Below are 21247 nucleotides of genomic sequence, written 5' to 3'. Positions count from 1 at the left end.
CATAGGCATAGCATGGAAGGAAGGACTTGTAGAGATATGTATCAGTATTCCACTAGGCTTGCTTGTTCTTGTTCCTGGCCACTCAACGACACTTTTCGAAAATGCATTTTGTTTCGACGCAACAGATACTTGGCTACAACACTTGAAAGATGCCGCCGCCAATGCCTATCACGATGCGCGGGACTGGTAAGCTTGCAGCACCAGTCGCCAAGGGAAAGCCTATGCGGGCGCGTTATTTTCCGGGAAAGGCACCCGGCGCAGAGGTTTCATCTGGATCTGAAGGAGAAGATGAGGATGCGCCTGGCGCCAACGATGCTGCAGACGAAGAGGAAGATGCTATTCCAGCGGAGTCAACAGCTCCACGGATACAGCAACCTTCGAATGTGCTAGGGGAAGTACCTGCTGAGGCTTCAGAGAGCGAGTATGAGACAGATGAAGAAGGCTCATCCGAAGACGAGCCATCCGAGGAAGAGGAAGAAGCACCACGTCGTGTCTTGCCCAAACCCATCTTCCTCTCAAAGTCTCAACGTGCTACAGCGCCAGCTACAGACCAGAGCGGCCTGGATGAACAGGAACGGCGTAAAGCAGAGTCACGCAAGCGGATAGAGGAGCAAATTCGTCTTGAAGCGATACGGCAGGAGGAAGAAGCCCTTGCGCGGGATGAGGGACAAGCAGAGGTGGACGATACGGATGACCTGAATCCTGAAGCAGAGCAGCAGGCTTGGCGACTGCGCGAGCTGCAACGGATAGCGCGGGAACGACAGGTCATTGAAGCGCGTGAAGCAGAGCGCGAAGAGGTGGAACGCCGTCTTGCAATGCCAGAGGACGAGCGACTCAAAGAAGATATGGAGCGTGTCGAAGCCGAAAAGGCAGAACGGGCTGCTGCGCGCGGACAGATGGGCTTCATGCAAAAGTACTATCACAAAGGGGCGTTTTATCAAGAGGCACTTGGTGATCGCGATTTTTCTGCTCCAGTGGAAGCTGAGCGTGTAGACAAGATGGCTATGCCCAAGATGATGCAGGTGCGGAATCTGGACGACGTGGGCAAGCGTGGCAGGACCAAGTACACGCACTTGGGTGACCAGGACACAAGTGCTGGCGACCGCGCTTGGCAAGCAAGTGGGAACAAGCGGCTGCTGAGCCAGATGGGCGGTATGAAGGACGAGCTTGATCAGCGGAAACGCAAGGCTACCTGATTGCTGCTCCATGCTGGGTCAAATATGACTGCTCTTGGTGCTTGTCTCACAAATTGCTCCGACTGCTTTTGGACGCGACTCATCATGCGCACAGTATAAAAAGGCCGTCTTCTCCTCTGCTCATCTCTACAGAAGCACCTGCAATATGTCATTCCTCCGTCGGCGCCCAGCAGGCGATTCACTTTTGCCCAGCTCAACCGATTCAACACAAGCGCTCAAGGACATGGAGGACAAGGAAGCATGGCGCGCAAAGCCGCGCGTAGAGAAGCTCAGACTGGCGCGTATCGAGCAACGGAGACGGAAACAACAGAAGCAGCGCAGTCCGCTGTCACTTGGCTTTTGGACATGGCAACGGATATTGCTCATGTTGGCTGGCGTGATGCTGGTGACGCTGCTGCTCTTTTTGCTGTCACAGCATAAGCAGCAGCGCATCAAGGGCTTCAGAGAGCATGGCGGCTCCTGGGCCGCGCGGATGGGAGGGATGTTGGAGGATGCTGTTGGGCTATAGAGTCTTTGTGACTGTGACCGGTGCATCTACACTTTCTGCTTACACGACCACAAGATGTTTCCTCTCTCATTCTCTTTCATCTTGGTATAGCGCATTTGCATTAGCATTTATGGACATGTCGCGACGTGTACTGCGTTCTCCTTGGCTCAGCAGACCAAGGCCTTGCTGCAGACTAGCCGTCGAGTCACCGACAACAAAGATACGCTATGCTTCCACGATGGCGCCTCGACGTATCGATCCGCGCCTCAATCAACGGCATACCAACGGTCTTCTCTACGGCTTGGCAGTGCTCATCGGTACGCTCGGCATGTCGTACGCTGCAGTACCGATGTATAAAGCTTATTGTCGCACAACTGGCTTCGGTGGAACACCCGTGACGGATGCTGAGCGATTCACGCCAGATCGTATGACAGCGCTGAGTGAACAGCAAGCGAAACGGATAAGAGTCACTTTTACATCACAAGTTTCAGATAGTCTACAGTGGAAGTTTACACCGCAACAACGACAAGTCACGGTATTGCCTGGTGAAACGGCATTGGCGTTTTACACGGCAACGAATCTATCGGATGAGGATATCATTGGCATTGCAACATACAATGTAACACCTGATATTGCTGCACCGTATTTCAGCAAGGTGCAGTGTTTTTGCTTTGACGAGCAAAAACTCAATGCAAAGGAGACGGTGGATATGCCAGTCTTTTTCTTTATTGATCCGGATGTTGTGGATGATCCACGTATGAAGGAAGTGGACCTCATTACACTGTCTTACACATTCTTCAAGGCGCGGTATGATGCAAAGGGTAACGTCGTGATGCCGGCGACGCACTAGGATTTGAACTTTATAGACCACACACGAGTGGATCTCACCATACTAGTCGAAACGGCTTGCTTCGAAGCTTTTTTCGGGGTTTTTTCGAAAAAGCATTGCGCTGGCCAGCCTGTCTGGTCTTGTGGTAGGCTTGCTACGGCAATCCTTACTACAAATACGCTGGGGAACAGCATCACTATTGAGACTAGCACTGGGAGTGACGAGATATGCTGTGTCTCTTATGACCAGCCAATTTGCCTTACGGCACTAAAGCGTTGTTCTGCGTGGAGAGCTGGAGGCACCTTGTGCGGAAGGTTCTCTGTTTTGCTTCCTTCTTATAATGGAGGACAGTAGTTGAGCTGAATACGACGTAGCTTTTTTTTAGCTAAATCCCACCACACACACTTGCATAGCAAATTACCACTCGCTTACTCGCATCTTCTGCTCATTCTGCTGCAATCATCTAGCTCAAGCTCAAGGTACGCTGTTGCCTTGCTACACACTGAATGGGCGACCGCAATCCAGAGGCGACAGTCTATGTAGGCAACCTCGATGAAAAAGTAACAGACGAACTTCTCTTTGAACTCATGCTTCAAGCTGGCCCACTCGTCAATGTCTATATCCCAAAAGACCGCGTGATGGGCAGTCATGGTGGTTTTGGGTTTTGTGAGTTTCTCACTGCAGGTGATGCAGAGTATGCCGTGAAAATCATGCATGGCATTAAACTCTTTGGGAAACCGATTCGTGTCAACAAGGCGAGTGCGGATAAGAAGCAAGAAGGTATTGCAACGAGTATTGGCGCTGAGCTGTTTATTGGCAATCTCGACCCGCTCGTGGATGCACGAACGCTACTCGATACGTTTTCAGCATTTGGTCAACTGTTGCAACCACCTACTGTGACGCAACAAGCAGAGACTGGGAAACGCTATGGATTTGTCACGCTTGCAACGTTTGATGCTGCTGATGCAGCCATTGCAGGGATGCATAATCAATTTCTAATGAATCAGTGTGTCACGGTGCAGTATGCGTATAAAGAGAATGGTACGGCAGGTGGTCAACGGCATGGCGACAAAGCCGAACGGTTACTGGCAGAGCAGGCAAAGAAGAATAATATTCAATTGGTGCCTGTAGAGCAGCCATTGGCGTTACCTGCTGGTTTCACAACAGCTGCGATGGGTGGGTTTGTACCGCCGCCACCGCCCATGTCCTGAGGACCCGCGAATTCAATATGCATATGCAGATTCTAGCATGGCACGTCTAATAGACATATGGAATGATACGCCAAGGGACCTTGGCTTTATACGCCAGCCAATCCTTGCCATACTTACGACTACACTTATCCTCATCTCTGCGTTCGCGATGAATCAACAAAACGGCAAAGTAAACGACATAGAAGTAAGTGAGCGGCATGCCAAATCCAGTGGGTAAGCAATACGACCAAGCCATGATCCAATCACCCAAATAATTGATGTGTCGTGCTTTCCCCCACCATCCATCACAGAGTAATTTTGTGCCACGCTGTGTTTGGATGAATCGCAGGTCCTTGACGCTCGCGTGCGTTGGGTCATTCCTGAAGCGATCTTTTTGTGAATTGGCACTGCGAAAGAGGTAGAATCCAATAGCTTGCGACGCTACCACTGCTGCGAGAATTGGCCAAGAGAGGGTGACGGGGTGCAAGGCCAAGTATCGTGATTGCTGAGAATACACAAACGGGACCCAGCAGAGATCACCGAATGCTAGCATGAAACCGAAGCCATCTGTTGTGATATCCATGGTTGAGAGGACTTTTTCCTCATTGATGACGGAATCGGTTGCATACCAGATTTGAAAGGCACAGACCAACAGCATACCAAGGCCCACGGTGCCTGTGGTATTATACTGATGCATCAGATTGGCGAGGTTCAGTAAGACCCAGAGGAAGAGTCCTGGTCGCAGTTCGCAGAAATACTTGACATCAAAGGATCCATTGAATAATCGTGGATTCAGGTGCCGTCCAATGAAGAAATCATAGATGAAGATGCCACTATTGCCACCATGTGCAAGGAGTGCTTTATCTTGTGTATACGACGTTGTGTAGCTCCATAACGCCAATCCAATCGATGCCAAGAGGGATGCTGTGAGGAGTGGCAAGGTCTGTTCCCATAACGGTTCCAGGAATTTTGGATTCATAAATAGCCCAGCTACAACCACAGCGAGGATGAGTCTGAGGGATGAGAAGCCATTGATTTTATAGCTTAGCTTGGTACCTGTGACGAGGGGTTGGCCTTGTACTTGCTCACCTGGCAAGAGGTAGTATAATGCCATTAAAAGCAGGAACCATGCAGCATACAGCCCACACGCTTGAAGAGTCAGGAAGTCTTGGAGTGGTGGTAAGATAGGCAAGCTGGCTGTTGCACAGTGTGTGGGTGTGCACGCTAGAAAGAGCCAATACGTGAGAAGTGGTGTGCCTATTGTCACAGCAGCTGCACCGACAGGCCCAAAGAACTCGAAATGAGTTGTTTTGGGATTGACGGTATCCATCTGTAATAGAGGCCAACTTGACTAGCAAGAGTGAGAGGAAGCAGACGCAATAGAACAAGGACTTGCAGAGTTGATTGAGTCGCGCTCTGTGGCCTGATATGTGCATTCAGATGGGAGAGCTAGGGGAGCTCCTCTTCAGATTAATGCGCGACTGGAAGATGCAAAGCGACGTGTCCAGAACAGAGAGACGCGCATCAGCAACGATGGTCAATTTGTGGAGTCTCAAAGATCTAAAGGCAGAGTCAGACGATGTCATTCCCACTGTACGTCGTGCTTCATCTTCAACAGACTTCTTTGACTGACATACCGTAGTGCTTGGAGAAGCTAGGCTACAAGCAAGACCACACACACCTGGACACACGGCTCTTCTTTGGCTTCACAGGTGTCCTTGCAGCTGTCCTCAGTGGTCTTTATGATTACAGGTATGGCTTTGAAGCAGGCAAGTTGTATACGGCTATCGGTGTGGTTGTGTACTTCCTCGCTTATGGCGCAATGCTGGGTTACCAATATTTCGTGGAGGATGGTGTTGTCTATGTTGGTAGGAAAGCAGGCCAGACGATCTCTATCCGAACCAAGACGGAAACAAAGAAACCTGTGTATCAAGTGGTGATTCAAGTTGCTGGGCAAGCCGGCAAGTTGGAACGTCAGGAGTTGTTTACAAAGTGGTTTGACACGGATGGCAATATCGTCAAGGAGCCTTTCATCACTTGGCTGGGATTGGTTGTGCAAGAGGCAGAGGGTAAGAAGAAGCAATAGTCACAGGTCATCAAGTCTTCCTTAGAAAATGAATGTACTAGCCTGATGTTGGCAGATATATGTGTGTTTTATCGTTCTTTGAGATGCATCTCTGCAAGTCTAGAGGCAGTGTCAGAAAGTCAATCGGTGTACCCCTTCACTGCCAAAAGAAAGGGTCGTTTGGGATCTGTTGTTTCGTAAGTTTGAACAGTTGAGAAAGCCGGGTGCAAGAAAAGGGCATCCTACTGTCCTTCAGTCGCAGCAGTTTCCTTCGACTGACCCTCCGTAGGCTTCAACAAATTGCGCAACCACTTGTTCTCCAACTCCAATTCTTTGACACGCGATTCGAGCGTCGTGCACTTATCCGTCATTTGCTTTGCAGTTTCTTGAAGAGCTTGCTCGCGCTGCTTCTTCTTGACTCGGAAACGCGCAGAAGCTTGCGTGTTGCGACGCCGTTTATCCTCTTCTTCGAGCGATTTCGTCATTTTCGAACCTCCTGGCGTCGATGGCGAAAACGCATCCACCTCAATACCACCAGTTGTGGTGAAGTCCATTTGAGCGAGTTTACGCTTCTGCTCATGGGATGATAGATCCATGGCTGCTGATGGCAGGGTTTGTTGCGCAGTGGGTGTATTGAACATGTAATTGAGATCCAGTGTTTGAGCGGGCGCAAAGGCCGATCGTATCGTTGGTGAAACGCTCTTACCGGATCGCTTGACACTCCCCTGCTGTTGCGGTTGAGTTGGTAGGTCATACTGCGATGAGGCGTAGTTGTTGGTTGGGAAAAAGGCGGATTCTTGGTCGAGGAAGCTGCTGTTGGTGAAGAGTTCGAGTTCCTTGGAGAGGTCGGCGGCTGCATAGGCATCTTGAGTGATGTCGTCGCCGGGCTGGGTGAGGTTGAGCAGGTTGAGGTAGTGCGAGGAGGGAGGCATGATGAGAAGATGCGCTGCTTGATTGTCTTTTTCAAGTGATTGAGAGGGGGGCGAGGAGGAAGAGGGAGAGTGGCCTGGTCGCTGTGAGGGTGTTGTCTGTTGCTGTGTCTGCTGCTGTGTCTGGTATGCTGCTGGTAGTGCTCCTTCTTGGTTGTTGGATGGGTTAGAAATCAAGGCGACCAATTTCGGGCGCTCCTCTGACTACAGCGGCTACCAGTTATTGCAGCGACGACAGCGACTGGATCAGACTGAGACTGAATCAGCGGAGATCGATCGACTGGCCTAACCCCAAGTCATGATGCCATCACACGTGAAGAGCAGTCACAGCTCAGTAAACATAGTAGTCAAAAAGATAGTCACAGATAAGTGTGGGAAGTATGCAATGAGGAGATATGCTAGAGAGAGGGAGAGAGAGAAGGAGTCTAAGCGGGAGACAGAATGTCAGAGTCACCACCGTCAATAATCGAGAGACAACCGACACGGAAGAGCTTTCCGCATGCAGTGCCGAGCTCGATGTTGTTGCCGGCGTAGTGGTGGACATCGCACTTGGCCAACATGGCGTAGTACTCGAGCTCCGACTTGCGCAGAGGAGGTGTGTTGGCAGACACAATGATCAGCTTGGCTGTGAGAAGGGGTTAGCATGTGCTCTGGTCAACTCTCATCTCGGTGTCTTCTTGTCCATAGTCACATAGTCACATAGTCATATAGTAGTGAACAATGAAGACGCGGTCAAGCAAACACCGAGACTCTCCATGGAAAAAGAAACATACCCTTTCCACTTCGCAAAGTCTTGAGCACCGACTTGTATCCCAAAAAGTACTTTCCAGACTTGATGGTCAAAGCGAGCTTTGAGTTGATTCCCTCCTTGGAGGACTTCTTGTTTGTCTTGGGTGCCATTTGAAGTAGAAGCCTTTTCCTTTACTGAACTCGTACAAGAAGGATGCTTCTCGTAGTCTCTGTTGAGGAGCAGAAGGAAAGAAGAGAAGCAGAATTTATACAAAGCAGGGTTAGGCAGCTGGGCGTGGGATATTCTTTATTTTGGACCAGAACTCAGTCTAGAAGTGAAATAGATAGACTTCATTAGCCTCCTATAGCTGGCCCTTGCTCTCATATCCCCAGCATGTCCAGCCGCATCATCGTCAAGAACCTGCCCGCCTACCTCACGCAAGAAGCCTTTGCCGCACACTTCCAATCCTTCTCCACACCTACAGACGCAAAACTCCAACTCTCAAAGACCGGCAAGTCGCGTCGCTTCGGTTTTGTTGGGTATAGCCAAGCAGACCAAGCAGAACGCGCTGTTGAACATTGGCATAATACGTTCATTGGCACAACTAAAATCAGTGCTGAATGCGCACGGAGTATTGAGCAAGAGCAAGAAACGAACTATAAACGGAAACGCACGGGTGAAGATGCGCTGGCGATTGCAACGGCAGCGCGTGAACGGCTCAAGCAGAAACGAAAGGCAGAGCCTGAACAAGAGGTGGATGCGCAATTCGAGGAGTTTAAACGGTTGAATGCAAAGCGCAGCAAGACGGGAACTTTTTTGAACGATGATGGTGGGTTTGTGCAACAAGCAGCGGTACTCCCCGATGAAGCGATGGACGAAGCAGAGTATGAAGACTTGCCACAGCCTGCAGAAGAAACGTTCGAGGTGATTGAAGCGGCCGAGGAAAGACCAGCAGCACAGATCAAGTCGCCACAGGTCGATAGCGTCAAGCCATCAGCGCCGACTGTGGACGCAACAGCAGATGATGCAGAATGGCTACGGAATCGCACGTCCCGCTTACTTGACCTCGACGACAGTCAGCAAACCTCATCTATCCATATCCCTGCAGCGACAACATCAACACAACCAGCCAAGCAAGCAGTAATACCAGCACGCAAGACTGCCCCAATGACACCTGCAAAAACAGAAGAAGAACTTGACGCCGATTGTGCCGCAGACAAGCAAGCAGCACACGACGCTGCCATCGAGACCATCAACGACACGGCCCGTCTCTTCCTTCGCAATCTCGCCTTTACCGTGGATGAAGGCGCTTTGCAATCCTTATTCAACTCTTATGGCGACCTTGAAGAAGTTCACTTGCCACAAGCTGACGGGAAGCCCAAGGGCACTGCCTTCATCAAGTTCAGGGATGCGAATGACGCAGTCACTGCATTCACCGCTCTCGATGGCAAGCAGTTCCATGGTCGTCTCCTTCACATTCTACCGGGCAAAGCACAAATACAGGTGGAACGACCCCTTGCGCCAGGTCAAAAACTCAACGTTGGTGAGAAGCGTAAAGAGGAAAGACGTAAGGAAGCAGCCAAGACGCGATTCAACTGGAATGCCCTCTACCTTGATCGTAACGCCGTCTTGGAAACAACAGCAAAGAAATTTGGCGTTGCAAAGAGTGAATTGCTGGATCCATCACAGAGTAATGCAGCAGTGACCATGGCATTGGCAGAAGCATCCGCCTTGGGTAATATTCGCAAGTTCTTCTTGCAACATGGCGTGGATTTACAATCTTTCCGCTCGACAAAGCAAAAAGATGATGCAGTCCTATTATTCAAGAATTTACCAAGCAGTGCCAATGAGGCTGCAATACGTGGACTGGTCGAGTCTGCTGGTGGCGTTATTCGACGCTTACTGATGCCTGAAGTGGGCGGACTTGCCATTGTTGAGGTGACGGACGGGAATATGGGTAAGAGCGTCTTTAGCAAATTGGCATATCGCAAGCTTGGCGACGGCATCTTGTACCTCGAAAAGGGACCCGTGGGAACCTTCAACAGCCCGCCTCCGGTACAACAGTCGGGCGAAGCAGAGGAAGAGGAGGAAGAAGACGCCAATGAACAAGAATCAACAGCCACGTTGTTTGTCAAGAATCTCAACTTTGAGACCCGAGCGCCAGGACTCACGCGCATCTTTGAGTCGCTCAAGGGATTCCGACAAGCGACCGTCAAAACAAAGCCAGATCCACGAGATTCAACAGCGCGGTTATCGATGGGTTTTGGATTTGTTGAATTTGCTACCGAGGAAGATGCACGACAGGCATTGTCGGCAATGCAAGGCTTCAAGCTCGATGAGCATGCATTGGAGCTCAAATTCTCAAATGGCAAGCAAGTCGATAAACCCAAAAAGGGGAAACTCATTGGCACGAAAGTCGTTGTCAAGAATCTTCCCTTTGAAACGACAAAGCAGGACGTGCAGCGTATCTTCTCTACCTACGGGACTCTCAAATCCTTGCGACTCCCAAAGAAGTACAATGCGCATCTTCGGGGTTTTGCCTTTTTGGAATTCGTCAGTAAGCGCGAAGCCAAGAATGCCATCGAAGCAGTGTCTGGCACGCACTTGCTCGGTCGTCGTATGATTCTGGAATATGCCGAGGAGGAAAAGGAAGGCGATGAAGGTGTTGATCAGCTTGTTGAAAAGACTCGCAAGAAGCGTGCAGCTGTCGAAAGCAATGAAGGCAGTAAACGCAAAGTCGGTCGTATCATGTTGGATACGGAACAGGAGTTTGCGTAGTTGCTTGAAGCTGAGATTGCCTATAGCGCCAGTAATGTCTTCTAATGGGATCGCGTTGCTCCAATTTTGCCAAGAGTGCTGTCGCTTCAGGTGATGATCCATGAATGCTAGCCATGAATTCAAGTGCAGGCAGGGAGTCGTGGTAAGCGACAAAATCCTTGATGCTGCTCTCGCTGCGTGCTGTCATTTTGAGTATGCCGCGCATGTACGCCCATGGACTCTTGTTTTCAGGTTCCTGGTCAATGACTGATTGCACGTATGCGAGTTCTGTGTCCACTGCGTCGCCAGTGAGGCCGTTACGCTCATGGATAAAGTATCGGTGATTCCAAGCGGAATTATTGTAAATGTCTCGAGTGATGAGTGTCTTGGTGAAGTCCAATTCACCCTCTGTACCAAACTGCTTGACGAGCCATTGTCGGTACGTCCAAACATGATAGTTCTTGGCATCATCTTGTAGAATGCGCGCTAGAAAGTCCTTCTCATTCTCTGGCAATTGACCAAGCATCCCAACAACCACTTCGCGATGATGCCATAGTTGATAGTTCTTGGAGGACACCTCTGCCATATCGCTAATGAATTGTAGTTCTGCCTTCAAATCGCTTCCAAGCTCACGCAGCGTATCAGCACGATATGTCCAGACGGTATAGTGTGCAGGGTTCATGGAAATGATGTACTGTGTCATGGCGAGCGCACGTTCAGAGTACTCCTTTGCACTCATCAAGGCGCGCAGGTAGGCCATCGCCTCCTTGTATGCTTCTGGATACATGATGGGACTGATGGCATCTTCTGGATTGATATGCGGTGCTTCGATGGGCTCGACAGCTGGACCTAGCGCCAGAATCTCGTTGAGCTCCGGGTCGGTCATTGTGTAGTTGTCGATGTGGGACCAATTTGGAAATGTCGTCGCCAAAATGACGCTGCAGACAGTAATGCTATACAAGTCAGTAATGCGACCAGCTATAAAAATGAGCTGAAATATGGTACCTTCTGTCCTCAAATATGGGATTTAGCAGGATTCAACTTTATAGACGACTATTGACCACGCTGCCCAGACTCATTGGCTGTGTAATGCAAGCCTCTGATCTGACTTGACAAAGGTCATTCAAAGCCCTTGCTTGGCGAGCATGTGAGTGATGCCAAGGTACAGCGCGACTGCGTTGAAGTTGGGCTCTTGCTGCACAAGCGACATGAAATAGTACTCGACACGATTCGTAAAGTTGACTGTGGTTAGCATACTTGAATGAGCAAAGGCAGACTCGTACTGATATCCAGATGATTTGCGTCATTGATTGTGCCTTGATACTCGCCCCAACGACTTGAATAGACCGATACAAGCCCATCATTCGGACCTTCCTTGTCATGAATGACCTTCCACGGCAGGCGAAAGGCAGAGAAGATGTTTGGCTGGAAGTAGGAGCCATAGCTAAAGTACTTGACCTTTGGATCATCTGGATTCTTAATATTGAACTCCTTGTTGGCGTAGTCCGTGGTGAGCTGTTCAAATGCCCGTATATCCATGTTCAGCTTCTCAAAGACCCGATAGATACGTGGTAGTCGTACCTTGCCGCCAATCATATCTATGCAGTAGTCTGCAAAAGGCGAACCTCTGTGGGGTGTTGCGACAGTCGACAGCGAGAGCACATTGACTTCGCGGATGCTAGAGATGAGATGCCGACAATCAAGGCCGCCCATAGAATGACCAATCAAGTTGACGGGCTGATCCTTGAATCTCTCTTTGATTTGATCGCTCAAGATCCTGGCCCTTGCCTCGACTGTTGCAGTCCGCGGCACGCGGGGTACAAAGACAGTATTACCATTATGCTCGAGCGCTTCCTTGATACCCCGCCAGTAATGTACGACCGCAAGCGGTGGAATATGATAAGTATCGTTTCTTCCGATATAGAGTGTATCAAACCCTAGCAATCCATGGCAGAGGACGACTGGATGTTTCAAGGACTTGTATGTTTCCCGAATACTACCGAATTCGCTCGACCAGGCTTTGCCAAACTGTTGAACGCGTTGGTCGTCTGTCAAGTCACTCGTCTTCTGGTTGGCAAGCGTGGTCTGCCGCCGAACAAAACGCCATGTCTTTCTGTGGCAGCAGGCATATGCTCTTGTTGTCATGGGCGATACTTGCTCATGACGTCGAAATTAAACTATGAGACGGATGGGACAACTGATGTGCCATTGTGCCATTCAGTATGGCAGCTACTATGGCTAGCATCGGAACCGTACGAGCCAGCCTCAGCCTCAGCCAGGTATCTGTAACAACCGTCCGACCAAGATGCAAGCTACAGCTAGCAGTGGACATCGAAGACAAAAACTTCAAGACATCACCTGGGCATGACCAACGCAGGCGGCCCAACCATTACGCGTCTTGGTCTCACATGCTGCTCCCTTGTCCTTTGATCTGCTTGCCCACTCCAGCTCAATCAGCGAATTCTCATCTGCAAGAGCAAGGCGTAGAGCAGTAAACCAATACACATCAGCAGGTCGCGCTTGATCCAGAACTGCTCATCTTTTGCTCGGCAATACTCTCTTCCGCAGGAGATGGAACTCCTGCACGCTGCATCTGTCTCGGCATCTCTTGCGGGTCTAGAAGCAGCTGTCCAGCCGGGAATATTGGCTCATCTCCAAACAAGCTGTTTTCGCAACTGAAATTCAGGAGATACCACCTCAGTCGTCGAGCGTGGAGCCACGTTGCAGCACGAGTATCAACAGCTTCTTGCTTTCGTATTACCGAACCTGAGCATTCGAGACTGCGTAAAGTACCATGGCGACCATTCAGCGCAGCACATTCTCTACACTATGAGCTGTCAAAAGACTCTTCATTGAATGCGCTACCAGTAAATCGACAGCTGGCACCTGATCATCCTTCGCCTTCTACCCCAAGGATTCATACAAAGAAGCAAGTCATCACATTGCTCATTTCCTCCGTTACAACGACATGCGGGCTTGTCAACGAGACGGAACATATCTTTGCCCCTGAATCAGGTTGCTCTGATCGCGCATAAGAGAAGCATCCTGCCCTCTGCTTCATAAAACCCAAGGGCCTTCAAGGCATCAGCAAGCAATCATCTCAAGCGATACAGATCTATTGGCAAAGCTTTTGTAAGTGGACACCTGCAGTAGAGAAGATCGTGAGCTGATTATTGAAGAGCTATGGCAAAGCTACTCATCGCTTTCAGCTTCTTGCTGGCTATGTCAAGCCTTCTGCCGGAAGCTAGGGATGACTATAACCCTGGCATTCTCCATGACTGTTCCTGGTTTCACGATTGGGGATACCATATGAATCGCAAGTGTAAGGGCAAGCAACAGTGCCTTCTCTTTGGCAAATTAGATCCACGTCAGCCGTGCGACCACGGTCAAAAGAACTCTTGCTACCATGCCCCGTCCACGGAAAGGCGTCGAGGCCTGGCCTCTGACTGCAGTTGCGAGTGTATATAGCAACATAGCGGTCCTTGAAATCGGTCAGAGGATAGACACACAGCACCAAACACTCATAGGTAACGGCGCGGGCCGGCCTAGGAAGACTGGATTTGCCATCTCGAGAATCTCTGAATCGGTTGCGGCATCGCGAGCCCTCGCACACCAGACTTCCCTTAGTAACCATATGCTGAAGGTACTAATCCTCTTTAAAATGTATGCTCATTGCTGATGTAGATATCTTACGATGTCCTCTCGTCTAGGTGCCTTCAGGAAGGCCGTATCACCAAGAGTTCATACCAGTGTCGGTGCAATTTCACATGCATGACTTCTGCAGCCATTGTCATTGGCTACACAAGACATTCACTAGACCTGACTCTGACTCTATCACGAGATTGAAGCATGACAAATCATACTAGTGCAACATAGTCATACACGAAGGTAGGCTGCAGGAACGGCGACAACCCTGGTTTGAGCCTACCAGCGACGTCAATCACAATCTCGTTCAGTCCAGCCTTGAGCTGCAGCGCCCCAAACGTGTAAGTTGCCGGTGAAAGCAAATGAGCACCACGAGTGAAGACTCGTGACTCGTAAACGCCCTTGCCATATACTTGCAGATGTGAAGGGGCTGGGGGCACCCGTTGTGGCGTACCATTCACTTTGACGAACGGCCGACCTCTATTCACATGGGCTGTCGTCACAATGAGAAGAGTCCGTGGGCTGGAGGCTTCTTTGGCAGTCAAGGTAAAGCGAATGGTCGTAGGATTTAGACCGCCAATCTGGGCCATAGGAAACTGACGAACGTCGCCAACACTGACAGTCCTCGGCAGCCAGGAGCTCATACGTCGATCACTGGGATGCATGCGCTCAAACTTGTCGGCATTTAAGAATCCTTGAGGCCGACCATCGTGGCAGCCAATGGACCACATGGTTGCTTGTTCTGCTGGCGCCTCAATGCTCACCTGGGCCGACCCGCCACGAGCAAGGACAAGATTTGTAGCTTGTACCTCGCGTTGATCTTGGAAGAGTCTCACATGATATGTCCCAGCCAGCATACCATTGATCCTAAATTTTCCTCCTTTGTCGACGTGCGACCAATACTGAGCGTGTTCATTATTGAGCACGACCGTGTATTCTTGGACGCCATATGAATGCCTATTGTTGGACACATGCTCGTCGTTGTGATGCTTATGCTCATGCCGCCTTCGCGCTTGTGAGAGTGACTGTACATCTGCTCTAGCCAGAAGTGAATGCCAGTCTCGAGAGCGCATGCAGCCTTTCGGCAAGTTTTGCATATTCTTGACGTTACCGCGGACTTCGCCACGATGAGCTGAGGGTGTTGAGCCTGGCAAGCCTAGGTTATGCAAGAATACGAGATCTGGAGCAGCATCTGGTCGTTGTCCAAATACAAGAGTCATGAACTTGAGACCTGATCTGTATGGCTCAGATTGGGCATGGCCACTGTATAGATATGCGCTAAGTTGCTGGTTTTCTGTTGTCTTCTGGTTCATGATATCTCTGAAGAAAGGGCCACCGGACATACTTTCAAATGTCTCTTGGCCAAGGGCAAAGTAGACGCCGTCCCCAGTCTTAGAAGTGACGCCGTAGACCTTGTTGTAGATCATGGGTACCGAAGAGTAAAACTTTGAGCGAGTGACACCGTCGACTTCGAAGACATCTTTGCCTTCAATTGGCGAGCCATCAGCAACATCACAAGCTTCGTTGACACCTTGTGGAAAGACTTTGTTGTCCAATCTCAGCAGAAAGCGTAGTTCGCCGACCGATGAACCCTCGGGGTTCACGCCGATATACATATTTTCGTCGCCGGGTCTAAAGATGAAGTAGGCATTGAGTTTTCCGGCCTGTTGATCTCTGCCGCTGATTGCGATGATGGTCGCATCATTCTTCTTGTAGGACGACACATGCGCATCTGCAAGACCACTTCCAAAGGCAGAACTCAATTTGTGGATACCGCCCCGTGCGCTGGTTTTGGCAGCCCATTGAACACCTTTGTAGATGATTGAATAGAGGCTACCCGCCTTGTCGATGCCGAGCTCTACGTCGCCGTTGGAGACACGGAAGCCACCGTCTCTATCATGCCGAACAACTTGACTCAAGACAGACGAAGCGAGTGCCAGGTACCTTAGGAACATTATAGCATAGGTATGAGACCAGACAGGATGGGCAGTTTTGCATACTCATCAGAATCGAAGCTTCAACGCGGTTGACACATAGTTGTCAGCAAATGGGAGGCTGCTGCTAGCTTTGCTTGATTATTATTGAAAAGCTTCACTAACCAAGTCTGCATGATAGTTGCTCGTCCAAATAGATGTGGTGTGTACGTTGACGTGTTTGCAAAAACATACTGCTCAAACTAATCTGGAGCCGGATCATTTACATGCAGATCGCTTTGTCGCCATGATATTTGCCGTTCGACTGCCTGTGAAGCTGATCTACGCAGAAAGAGCTGCTTGAAATGTGAAAGGTATTAGTCGCCCTTCTGCGTCTATGCTGCAGTGCGCCGCGCCGCCGCCCGATGTCGCGACTCGCGATGCCAAACAGAGCCCCTGGTTCCTGGCACCTGACTTGAAGATCTACCAAAACAGATAACGAAGAGCCTCGCAAAACCTTAAATAGAGCCCGTACGCCTGACATGTTTGACACCTCTCTATCATGAAGCACTTCTCTCTTGTAAGCTTGACTCTTTTGCTCGCGACGATTGCCTCTGCCCAGCCTACAGACAGCACGTTGCTTGAGAAGCGAGACTCTCAGTCGTGTAGCAATGATCTTTGCATCACCTGTACAGGTTCATCTTCATGCAGCAACGAAGGATGCGTATGCGAAGGAACTCTGCTCTCCTGTAGCGGTAAGTGCCTTATTGTTTCTTTGCGGTGTGCTAATTTCGTGTAGGCATAGTGAGCGGTAACCAGTGTCTAGCAAAGACTCCTACTAGGCCATCTCAGCCACCAGTCACGACGCAGGCACCGGTCACGACGCAGCCATTCATGCCAAAGAAGTCTGCTCACCCATATAAGCCACCAGTGACGGAGCAGCCATACCCACCAAAGAATGGCTTCTTGTGTTCGATCGGTCTGAGGGATTACTGCTAGAGCGTGCGTCCCATGTGGGCCATATCTAGAGCCGCAACGCAGCTCGTCTCATTAAGTTACATCTTCACTAGGGGCGGCCGTGCCATGCAATTCTGGTTCATGAGCAGGCGAGTAGACATATGTGCGTCTATATACATGAGGACTAGCTGGTTAGTTATCGTCCAATAAGATTATCTTAGACAGTCCCTGACTGCTCTTTTGCTTTGATCGATGCTCCTGGACTCATTCTCCTTCAACCCATCTGAACCCTCATCGGCCCCCGCAACGGAACGACGCAGCTACACAAAGGGCTCATCCTCAAGATCCATAGAGCCAGCAACCAGCGACACCGAGCTCACGCGGGAAAGGGCTTACTTGACGGGCCTCTTTTTCGTGTGTCAGTATTGTGAGCGAGATGGCGAGCGTTCCCAAACCACGTACTGCGAGCGATGCCAACTTAGACACACCCAAGTCATCTACAGAGAAGGCCTTTCAGCGGGCCTACCGCGCTTGTGTCAACTGTCGCAAACAGAAGGTCAAGTGTGATCTTGGTAGTATTGAAGCACCAAATGATCCACCGTGCGCACGATGCCGTCGAGAGCGAAAGGAGTGCCTCTTCCTAGAAGACCGCCGGGGCGGAACAAAGCCGTTGAAGCGTCATCGCACGAGCATGTCGGCGCGGTCTGCTTCCAATGGTTCAGATGCATCACCCTCTTTTGATACAGGCGCTGGCCGGGCAGCCGAGAATGCGACGTTGGGACGAGCAGCGTCTCCTTCATCAGAAGAGCGAAACCGGGACGCTAGCGATCCAATGAATGTTCTCTCGATTGTTGCTGGCATGGTTCAATCTGAGCGGAATGGAAACAACCAGGAGACTCTCAGTCGCTCATCTGCCAGGTTTGACAGTGCGTGGTCATCCCAGCGCTTTGTACAAGAGAATATCATCGACGCGCAACAGGCCCGCGAGTACGTCTTGTTCTTCTACAGAGAGCTCTTCACCTACTTTCCCTTCGTTTCCAGGTTTGGTCATGACCCAGAAGCTATGAGTCGCGAACCCATGCTTTGCATGACCATCATCACCATTGCGTCTCGATACCATACGCTCAGCAACTATTCTGGCCAATTACCGCAATCCTGCATACACGAGCGATGCTTCGACGTCATGCGTGTCTATCTGGAGCAACTCATGTGGTGCAACTCGTCGATGCAATTATTCGATTGTGAGTATTGACACTGCAAGCATTCGCTAACTTTAGGCATTGAAGCGCTACTTCTATTCGTTCAGTGGATCCCAAAGGCTGTCCATTGGCTCGGACACGAAAGACCTGATCATGCGGCAGAAGTCAGAGTCTCGAGCGACTACCGAACAGTCAACAGTGTTGTGAAAAGACTGGATTCGATGAGTTGGCGTATGCTTGGTATGGCCATTCGGCTCGCTTCTGAGCTTGGCCCAATCAAAGAAGATCAAAGTACCAATGCCTCGCGACAAAGGCGAGTGCTCGTGGCATGCTTCTTGTCGGAGCAAACACTCTCTGTTCGGCTCGGGCGCTCTTCGACGCTCCTCGACATTTTGCCACGAACGCGAGATCAGGGCGCTCAGTCACCGCTGGAAAGTATTCGTTTGGAGCTTGCTCGCCTCAATACGACAGCACAACAAATGCTCTTTCTCGATGAGGCGACCACCAAGCGAGTCATTGATTCGCAAGACCATTTGCGCATCATTTCCTGGCTCGATCATTCCCTTCACACAATCATGGACGACATCAGCATTCTCGGCGGTAAAGCGCATCATACATGAATTTGGCTGACTCTAGGTCTCGACAAGACTTTACTACTCATTGACTGCTACTATTCGGAACTTTACTTCAAGTCTATTGCTTACCGCGCTCATCGTGGACGTGCCGGCAATGCAGCAGGAGCAAATGGCAAGCTGGTCTTCGACTGTGTTGAAAAGGCAAAGTTGCTGCTGACCTCTGCCATCCTGGACAAGAGCCCGCAAGGTCGCAGCTGGCTCAAGTTTGCGCCAGTACGATACTACCATCGACTCATCTACTCGTGTGTCATGCTCATTAAAGTTCTCCGCGATCCAGACTGGTCGATGCTATTGGTCAACAGTGACATTCTGGCTATTCTGGAATCTACTGTTACTTTGCTGTTCAATTGTGCACCTGATGAGCTTCATTTATCGAGACGGTACTCGATTCTTTTGGGTAGGCTATCGATTCAGAGAAGATCATTGCTAACGACAGACTCACTCATTGCTCAACTCCGACCCGCAGCCGTGGACACGTCCCTAAATAGAAACCTACCTCAGACCCAGCAGATCGACACAAGTGCAATTCTACCAGGAAATATGGTACCGGGTCAGACGTCCTATCCAGCATTCGGGTTGCAGGGTCCATATGTGGAACATGATCCTGCATTCACACTTGACTTTTTGGACACATTGCTCAGTGGCCAGGGACAAGGCTGGGCGTAAATGATTTTGATAGGGTATGTACGCTATGATATACAGATGATCTAGCAAATACTCAAGCATCCATAAAGTCAGTCTGCTCTTTACTCGTTTCGAGCCATTTGACGAGCTCCGCCTTGTTGCGTGGCTCGATCTTGACCTTGAAGTCCTTTGCTTCTGCCACCAAGGCTGTTGGGCATGCGTTTGACTCGAGGCAATTAACGATAGCCAGGTCCTTGGGATTTGAAGGAGGCGTCACTTTGAAGGCCATGACGAATCGGACATATGCCACAAATTGCTCACGGTTGGCAAGGTGTGAACCGGCACACATGCGTGATCCTGCGCCATACGAGTAATGCTCGGCACCGAAACTGTCCTTCTTGTTGTGTTCCAAGTAACGATCAGGGTTGAATGTGTACGGGTCTTCGAAGTACTCCTCGTCGTAGTCTGCAGCATAGGCATTCATGTAGAACGAAGTGCCTGCTGGAATGGTGGCGCCATTGTACTCAATATCCTTGATGCTTCTTCGTGGAAGGCAGATTTGAATGACCGTGAAGAAGCGAAGGACTTCTTTGACAAAGGCAGTGACGTATGGAACACGTTCCTCAGTGAGGCATTTCTCCCAAGCATCGCCATCTGGGTAAACTGACATGATCTCGTCGTAGAGGCGCTGCTGCACTGCTTGACCCTCCATTGTAGACAAGTAACCGATGCCTTGGATGATGTTGGCTGGGACAGTGTCGAGACCAGCAGAGACCATGGTGAGACAAATACTCTTGACTTCAGCTTCTGTGAGTTTGGCTTCGGGATCCTTGAGAATGTTGCCAGTGATGCAAGGAATATCGGTGCCATCTGCAATGCGCTTGCGAAGGTCGCCAATAAGTTTGTCAAGGTACTTGTCACGCCTTTCGCGGAACTCTGCAGGAGCCGACTGCCTAAATTGTGCAGGCACCAAGCGGTATAGAGGAATATAGTCGATCCAGTTGTTGGATGTAGAACGGAAGCGAGAGATGGCATTCTCAACGGCGATAATCTCATGTAGCAGCTTGTCGTTGATGCCACCTTCACATCGGAAACCATAATTGAGAGATAGCGAGGTGTTGAGTGCGAAACGCTGGAAGTAGATTTTGGGATCCACTTCTTTACCATTGGCGCCATCTGTAAACATATCACGGATTGCAGCGTAGCTCTCCAAGTTGATGATGGGCATGTAGGACGCCACAGCAGGTCGGTTCAAGGCCGTTGCGGCTACCTTGCGTCGAAGCTTGCACGACTCATCCCAAGGCGATGTGCCGATGGTGAAGCCTTGCGAGGAAGACACGACTGTGTGGAAAGTGTAGAGCGTAGGTCGTGAGATGAGCGCACTCTGGTTTGTAATCCAGAGCTCTCGCACAGACTTGAAGCTGTTGGCCACAACGATACGCTTGTTGCCCATGCGTACTTGGAACACAGGTCCGTACTTCTTGGCCCACTTTTGGCATGACAGAGCATGCTTGTCGCCTAATTGTTAGAGTTTGCGCTCCGAATTGCATGCAGACATACCGAGACCAATGAGATTGCCAAAGATGGGAATGCCTGGGACTTCAGGGATGCCTTTGATGCGCGGCACATCCGTCAAGTTGAAGTATTTGATGCCGACTGCGAGGACACCAATCAACAAGACCAAGGTCAAGTTGGCCGAGACAAAGGCGACGACGGGCTCGAGAAGACCCATGATAGATAGCTGAGTGTTCGTGGTGTGTGGGGTTGAGGCCTTCGCGTCTTTTAAACTTTTTGGCGCGGCTGTAGCCTGACCACCGGAGATAATGAGCCGCGCCATAGCGGAGGGAGGCAGCGACCCCGGCCCACATCAGTGCACATTTCGGTCAGCAACCTGAGGGATCTCCATCGCTATGAGACCGTGTTCCGACATCAACTTCCGAGTAGACCGCCGAGTGCCCACCACAATGTATGGCGCGCATATTGTTTCTCGGCGACACAGATCCTCGAACAGCCTAGGTCTAAACATCTTGCTGTGCTGAATTCGACCATGATGTTTGCTGCAGAAGCTCTCATCAGTGAGGTGTTTCTTGC

At 50.3% G+C, this 21247-nt stretch overlaps 13 protein-coding genes across 13 annotated transcripts; 6 read left to right on the top strand and 7 right to left on the bottom strand.

The window, feature by feature from the left end:
- The first annotated feature begins 60 nt into the window (after positions 1-60).
- Positions 61-1421, top strand: BCR37DRAFT_59063 (splicing factor, Prp19-binding domain-containing protein). The gene has a single exon (XM_040872378.1). The coding sequence runs from the start codon at positions 150-152 to the stop codon at positions 1194-1196; it is 1047 nt and encodes a 348-aa protein (XP_040724592.1). The 5' UTR covers positions 61-149; the 3' UTR covers positions 1197-1421.
- A 15-nt stretch (positions 1422-1436) lies between these two features.
- BCR37DRAFT_410312 (cytochrome c oxidase assembly protein CtaG/Cox11) lies at positions 1437-2698 on the top strand (the record flags this gene model as incomplete). The annotated part of the gene is made up of 3 exons (XM_040872178.1): positions 1437-1455; positions 1992-2512; positions 2550-2698. The coding sequence occupies 3 exons, from the start codon at positions 1437-1439 to the stop codon at positions 2577-2579; spliced, it is 570 nt and encodes a 189-aa protein (XP_040724591.1). The 3' UTR covers positions 2580-2698.
- A 323-nt stretch (positions 2699-3021) lies between these two features.
- Positions 3022-3714, top strand: BCR37DRAFT_335935 (uncharacterized protein; the record flags this gene model as incomplete). The annotated part of the gene is made up of 1 exon (XM_040867206.1): positions 3022-3714. A coding segment is annotated over one exon (693 nt), but the record flags the coding sequence as incomplete, so codon positions are not given.
- A 55-nt stretch (positions 3715-3769) lies between these two features.
- BCR37DRAFT_393587 (ergosterol biosynthesis ERG4/ERG24) lies at positions 3770-5032 on the bottom strand (the record flags this gene model as incomplete). The annotated part of the gene is made up of 1 exon (XM_040871329.1): positions 3770-5032. The coding sequence occupies one exon, from the start codon at positions 5030-5032 to the stop codon at positions 3770-3772; it is 1263 nt and encodes a 420-aa protein (XP_040724589.1).
- Positions 5033-5235: 203 nt separating this feature from the next.
- On the top strand, positions 5236-5788 carry BCR37DRAFT_393586 (signal peptidase complex subunit 2; the record flags this gene model as incomplete). The annotated part of the gene is made up of 2 exons (XM_040871328.1): positions 5236-5295; positions 5345-5788. 2 exons carry the CDS (start codon positions 5236-5238, stop codon positions 5786-5788), a joined length of 504 nt encoding a protein of 167 aa, XP_040724588.1.
- A 221-nt stretch (positions 5789-6009) lies between these two features.
- BCR37DRAFT_393585 (uncharacterized protein) lies at positions 6010-6699 on the bottom strand (the record flags this gene model as incomplete). Its single annotated transcript, XM_040871327.1, has 1 exon — positions 6010-6699. The coding sequence occupies one exon, from the start codon at positions 6697-6699 to the stop codon at positions 6010-6012; it is 690 nt and encodes a 229-aa protein (XP_040724587.1).
- A 324-nt stretch (positions 6700-7023) lies between these two features.
- On the bottom strand, positions 7024-7658 carry BCR37DRAFT_380824 (ribosomal protein, large subunit). Its single transcript, XM_040869562.1, has 2 exons — positions 7470-7658; positions 7024-7321 (listed from the first exon to the last, which is right to left on the bottom strand). Exons 1-2 carry the CDS (start codon positions 7594-7596, stop codon positions 7122-7124), a joined length of 327 nt encoding a protein of 108 aa, XP_040724586.1. The 5' UTR covers positions 7597-7658; the 3' UTR covers positions 7024-7121.
- Positions 7659-7825: 167 nt separating this feature from the next.
- BCR37DRAFT_340867 (uncharacterized protein) lies at positions 7826-10141 on the top strand (the record flags this gene model as incomplete). Its single annotated transcript, XM_040867378.1, has 1 exon — positions 7826-10141. A coding segment is annotated over one exon (2316 nt), but the record flags the coding sequence as incomplete, so codon positions are not given.
- Positions 10142-10172: 31 nt separating this feature from the next.
- BCR37DRAFT_348625 (uncharacterized protein) lies at positions 10173-11069 on the bottom strand (the record flags this gene model as incomplete). Its single annotated transcript, XM_040867861.1, has 1 exon — positions 10173-11069. One exon carries the CDS (start codon positions 11067-11069, stop codon positions 10173-10175), a length of 897 nt encoding a protein of 298 aa, XP_040724584.1.
- Positions 11070-11121: 52 nt separating this feature from the next.
- Positions 11122-12716, bottom strand: BCR37DRAFT_380821 (triacylglycerol lipase). The gene is made up of 2 exons (XM_040869561.1): positions 11467-12716; positions 11122-11425 (listed from the first exon to the last, which is right to left on the bottom strand). The coding sequence occupies exons 1-2, from the start codon at positions 12326-12328 to the stop codon at positions 11307-11309; spliced, it is 981 nt and encodes a 326-aa protein (XP_040724583.1). The 5' UTR covers positions 12329-12716; the 3' UTR covers positions 11122-11306.
- A 1220-nt stretch (positions 12717-13936) lies between these two features.
- BCR37DRAFT_380819 (polysaccharide lyase family 4, domain III-domain-containing protein) lies at positions 13937-14966 on the bottom strand. Its single transcript, XM_040869560.1, has one exon. The coding sequence runs from the start codon at positions 14923-14925 to the stop codon at positions 14041-14043; it is 885 nt and encodes a 294-aa protein (XP_040724582.1). The 5' UTR covers positions 14926-14966; the 3' UTR covers positions 13937-14040.
- A 2168-nt stretch (positions 14967-17134) lies between these two features.
- On the top strand, positions 17135-19198 carry BCR37DRAFT_393580 (uncharacterized protein; the record flags this gene model as incomplete). Its single annotated transcript, XM_040871326.1, has 3 exons — positions 17135-17939; positions 17976-18497; positions 18534-19198. The coding sequence occupies 3 exons, from the start codon at positions 17135-17137 to the stop codon at positions 19196-19198; spliced, it is 1992 nt and encodes a 663-aa protein (XP_040724581.1).
- A 52-nt stretch (positions 19199-19250) lies between these two features.
- Positions 19251-20888, bottom strand: BCR37DRAFT_368952 (cytochrome P450; the record flags this gene model as incomplete). The annotated part of the gene is made up of 2 exons (XM_040868309.1): positions 19251-20674; positions 20717-20888. The coding sequence occupies 2 exons, from the start codon at positions 20886-20888 to the stop codon at positions 19251-19253; spliced, it is 1596 nt and encodes a 531-aa protein (XP_040724580.1).
- Positions 20889-21247: the final 359 nt, after the last annotated feature.

The sequence above is a fragment of the Protomyces lactucae-debilis genome (assembly GCF_002105105.1).
Source record: "Protomyces lactucae-debilis strain 12-1054 chromosome Unknown BCR37scaffold_12, whole genome shotgun sequence".
Lineage (NCBI taxonomy): Eukaryota > Fungi > Ascomycota > Taphrinomycetes > Taphrinales > Protomycetaceae > Protomyces > Protomyces lactucae-debilis.
The sequence above is the reverse complement of the archived record's forward strand: the minus strand, read 5'-3'. Positions and strand labels throughout refer to the sequence as shown.

Excerpts from the sequence above, each read along its gene's own strand:
- BCR37DRAFT_59063 (XM_040872378.1), top strand. The coding sequence starts at position 150 with ATGCCGCCGCCAATGCCTATCACGATGCGCGGGACTGGTAAGCTTGCA.
- BCR37DRAFT_380824 (XM_040869562.1), bottom strand. The coding sequence starts at position 7,596 with ATGGCACCCAAGACAAACAAGAAGTCCTCCAAGGAGGGAATCAACTCA. Across the intron at positions 7,322-7,469 it reads GACTTTGCGAAGTGGAAAGG|CCAAGCTGATCATTGTGTCT; the intron begins GTATGTTTCTTT and ends CCCTTCTCACAG.
- BCR37DRAFT_380821 (XM_040869561.1), bottom strand. The coding sequence starts at position 12,328 with ATGACAACAAGAGCATATGCCTGCTGCCACAGAAAGACATGGCGTTTT. Across the intron at positions 11,426-11,466 it reads CGCAAATCATCTGGATATCA|TCAACTTTACGAATCGTGTC; the intron begins GTACGAGTCTGC and ends TGCTAACCACAG.
- BCR37DRAFT_380819 (XM_040869560.1), bottom strand. The coding sequence starts at position 14,925 with ATGCAAAACTTGCCGAAAGGCTGCATGCGCTCTCGAGACTGGCATTCA.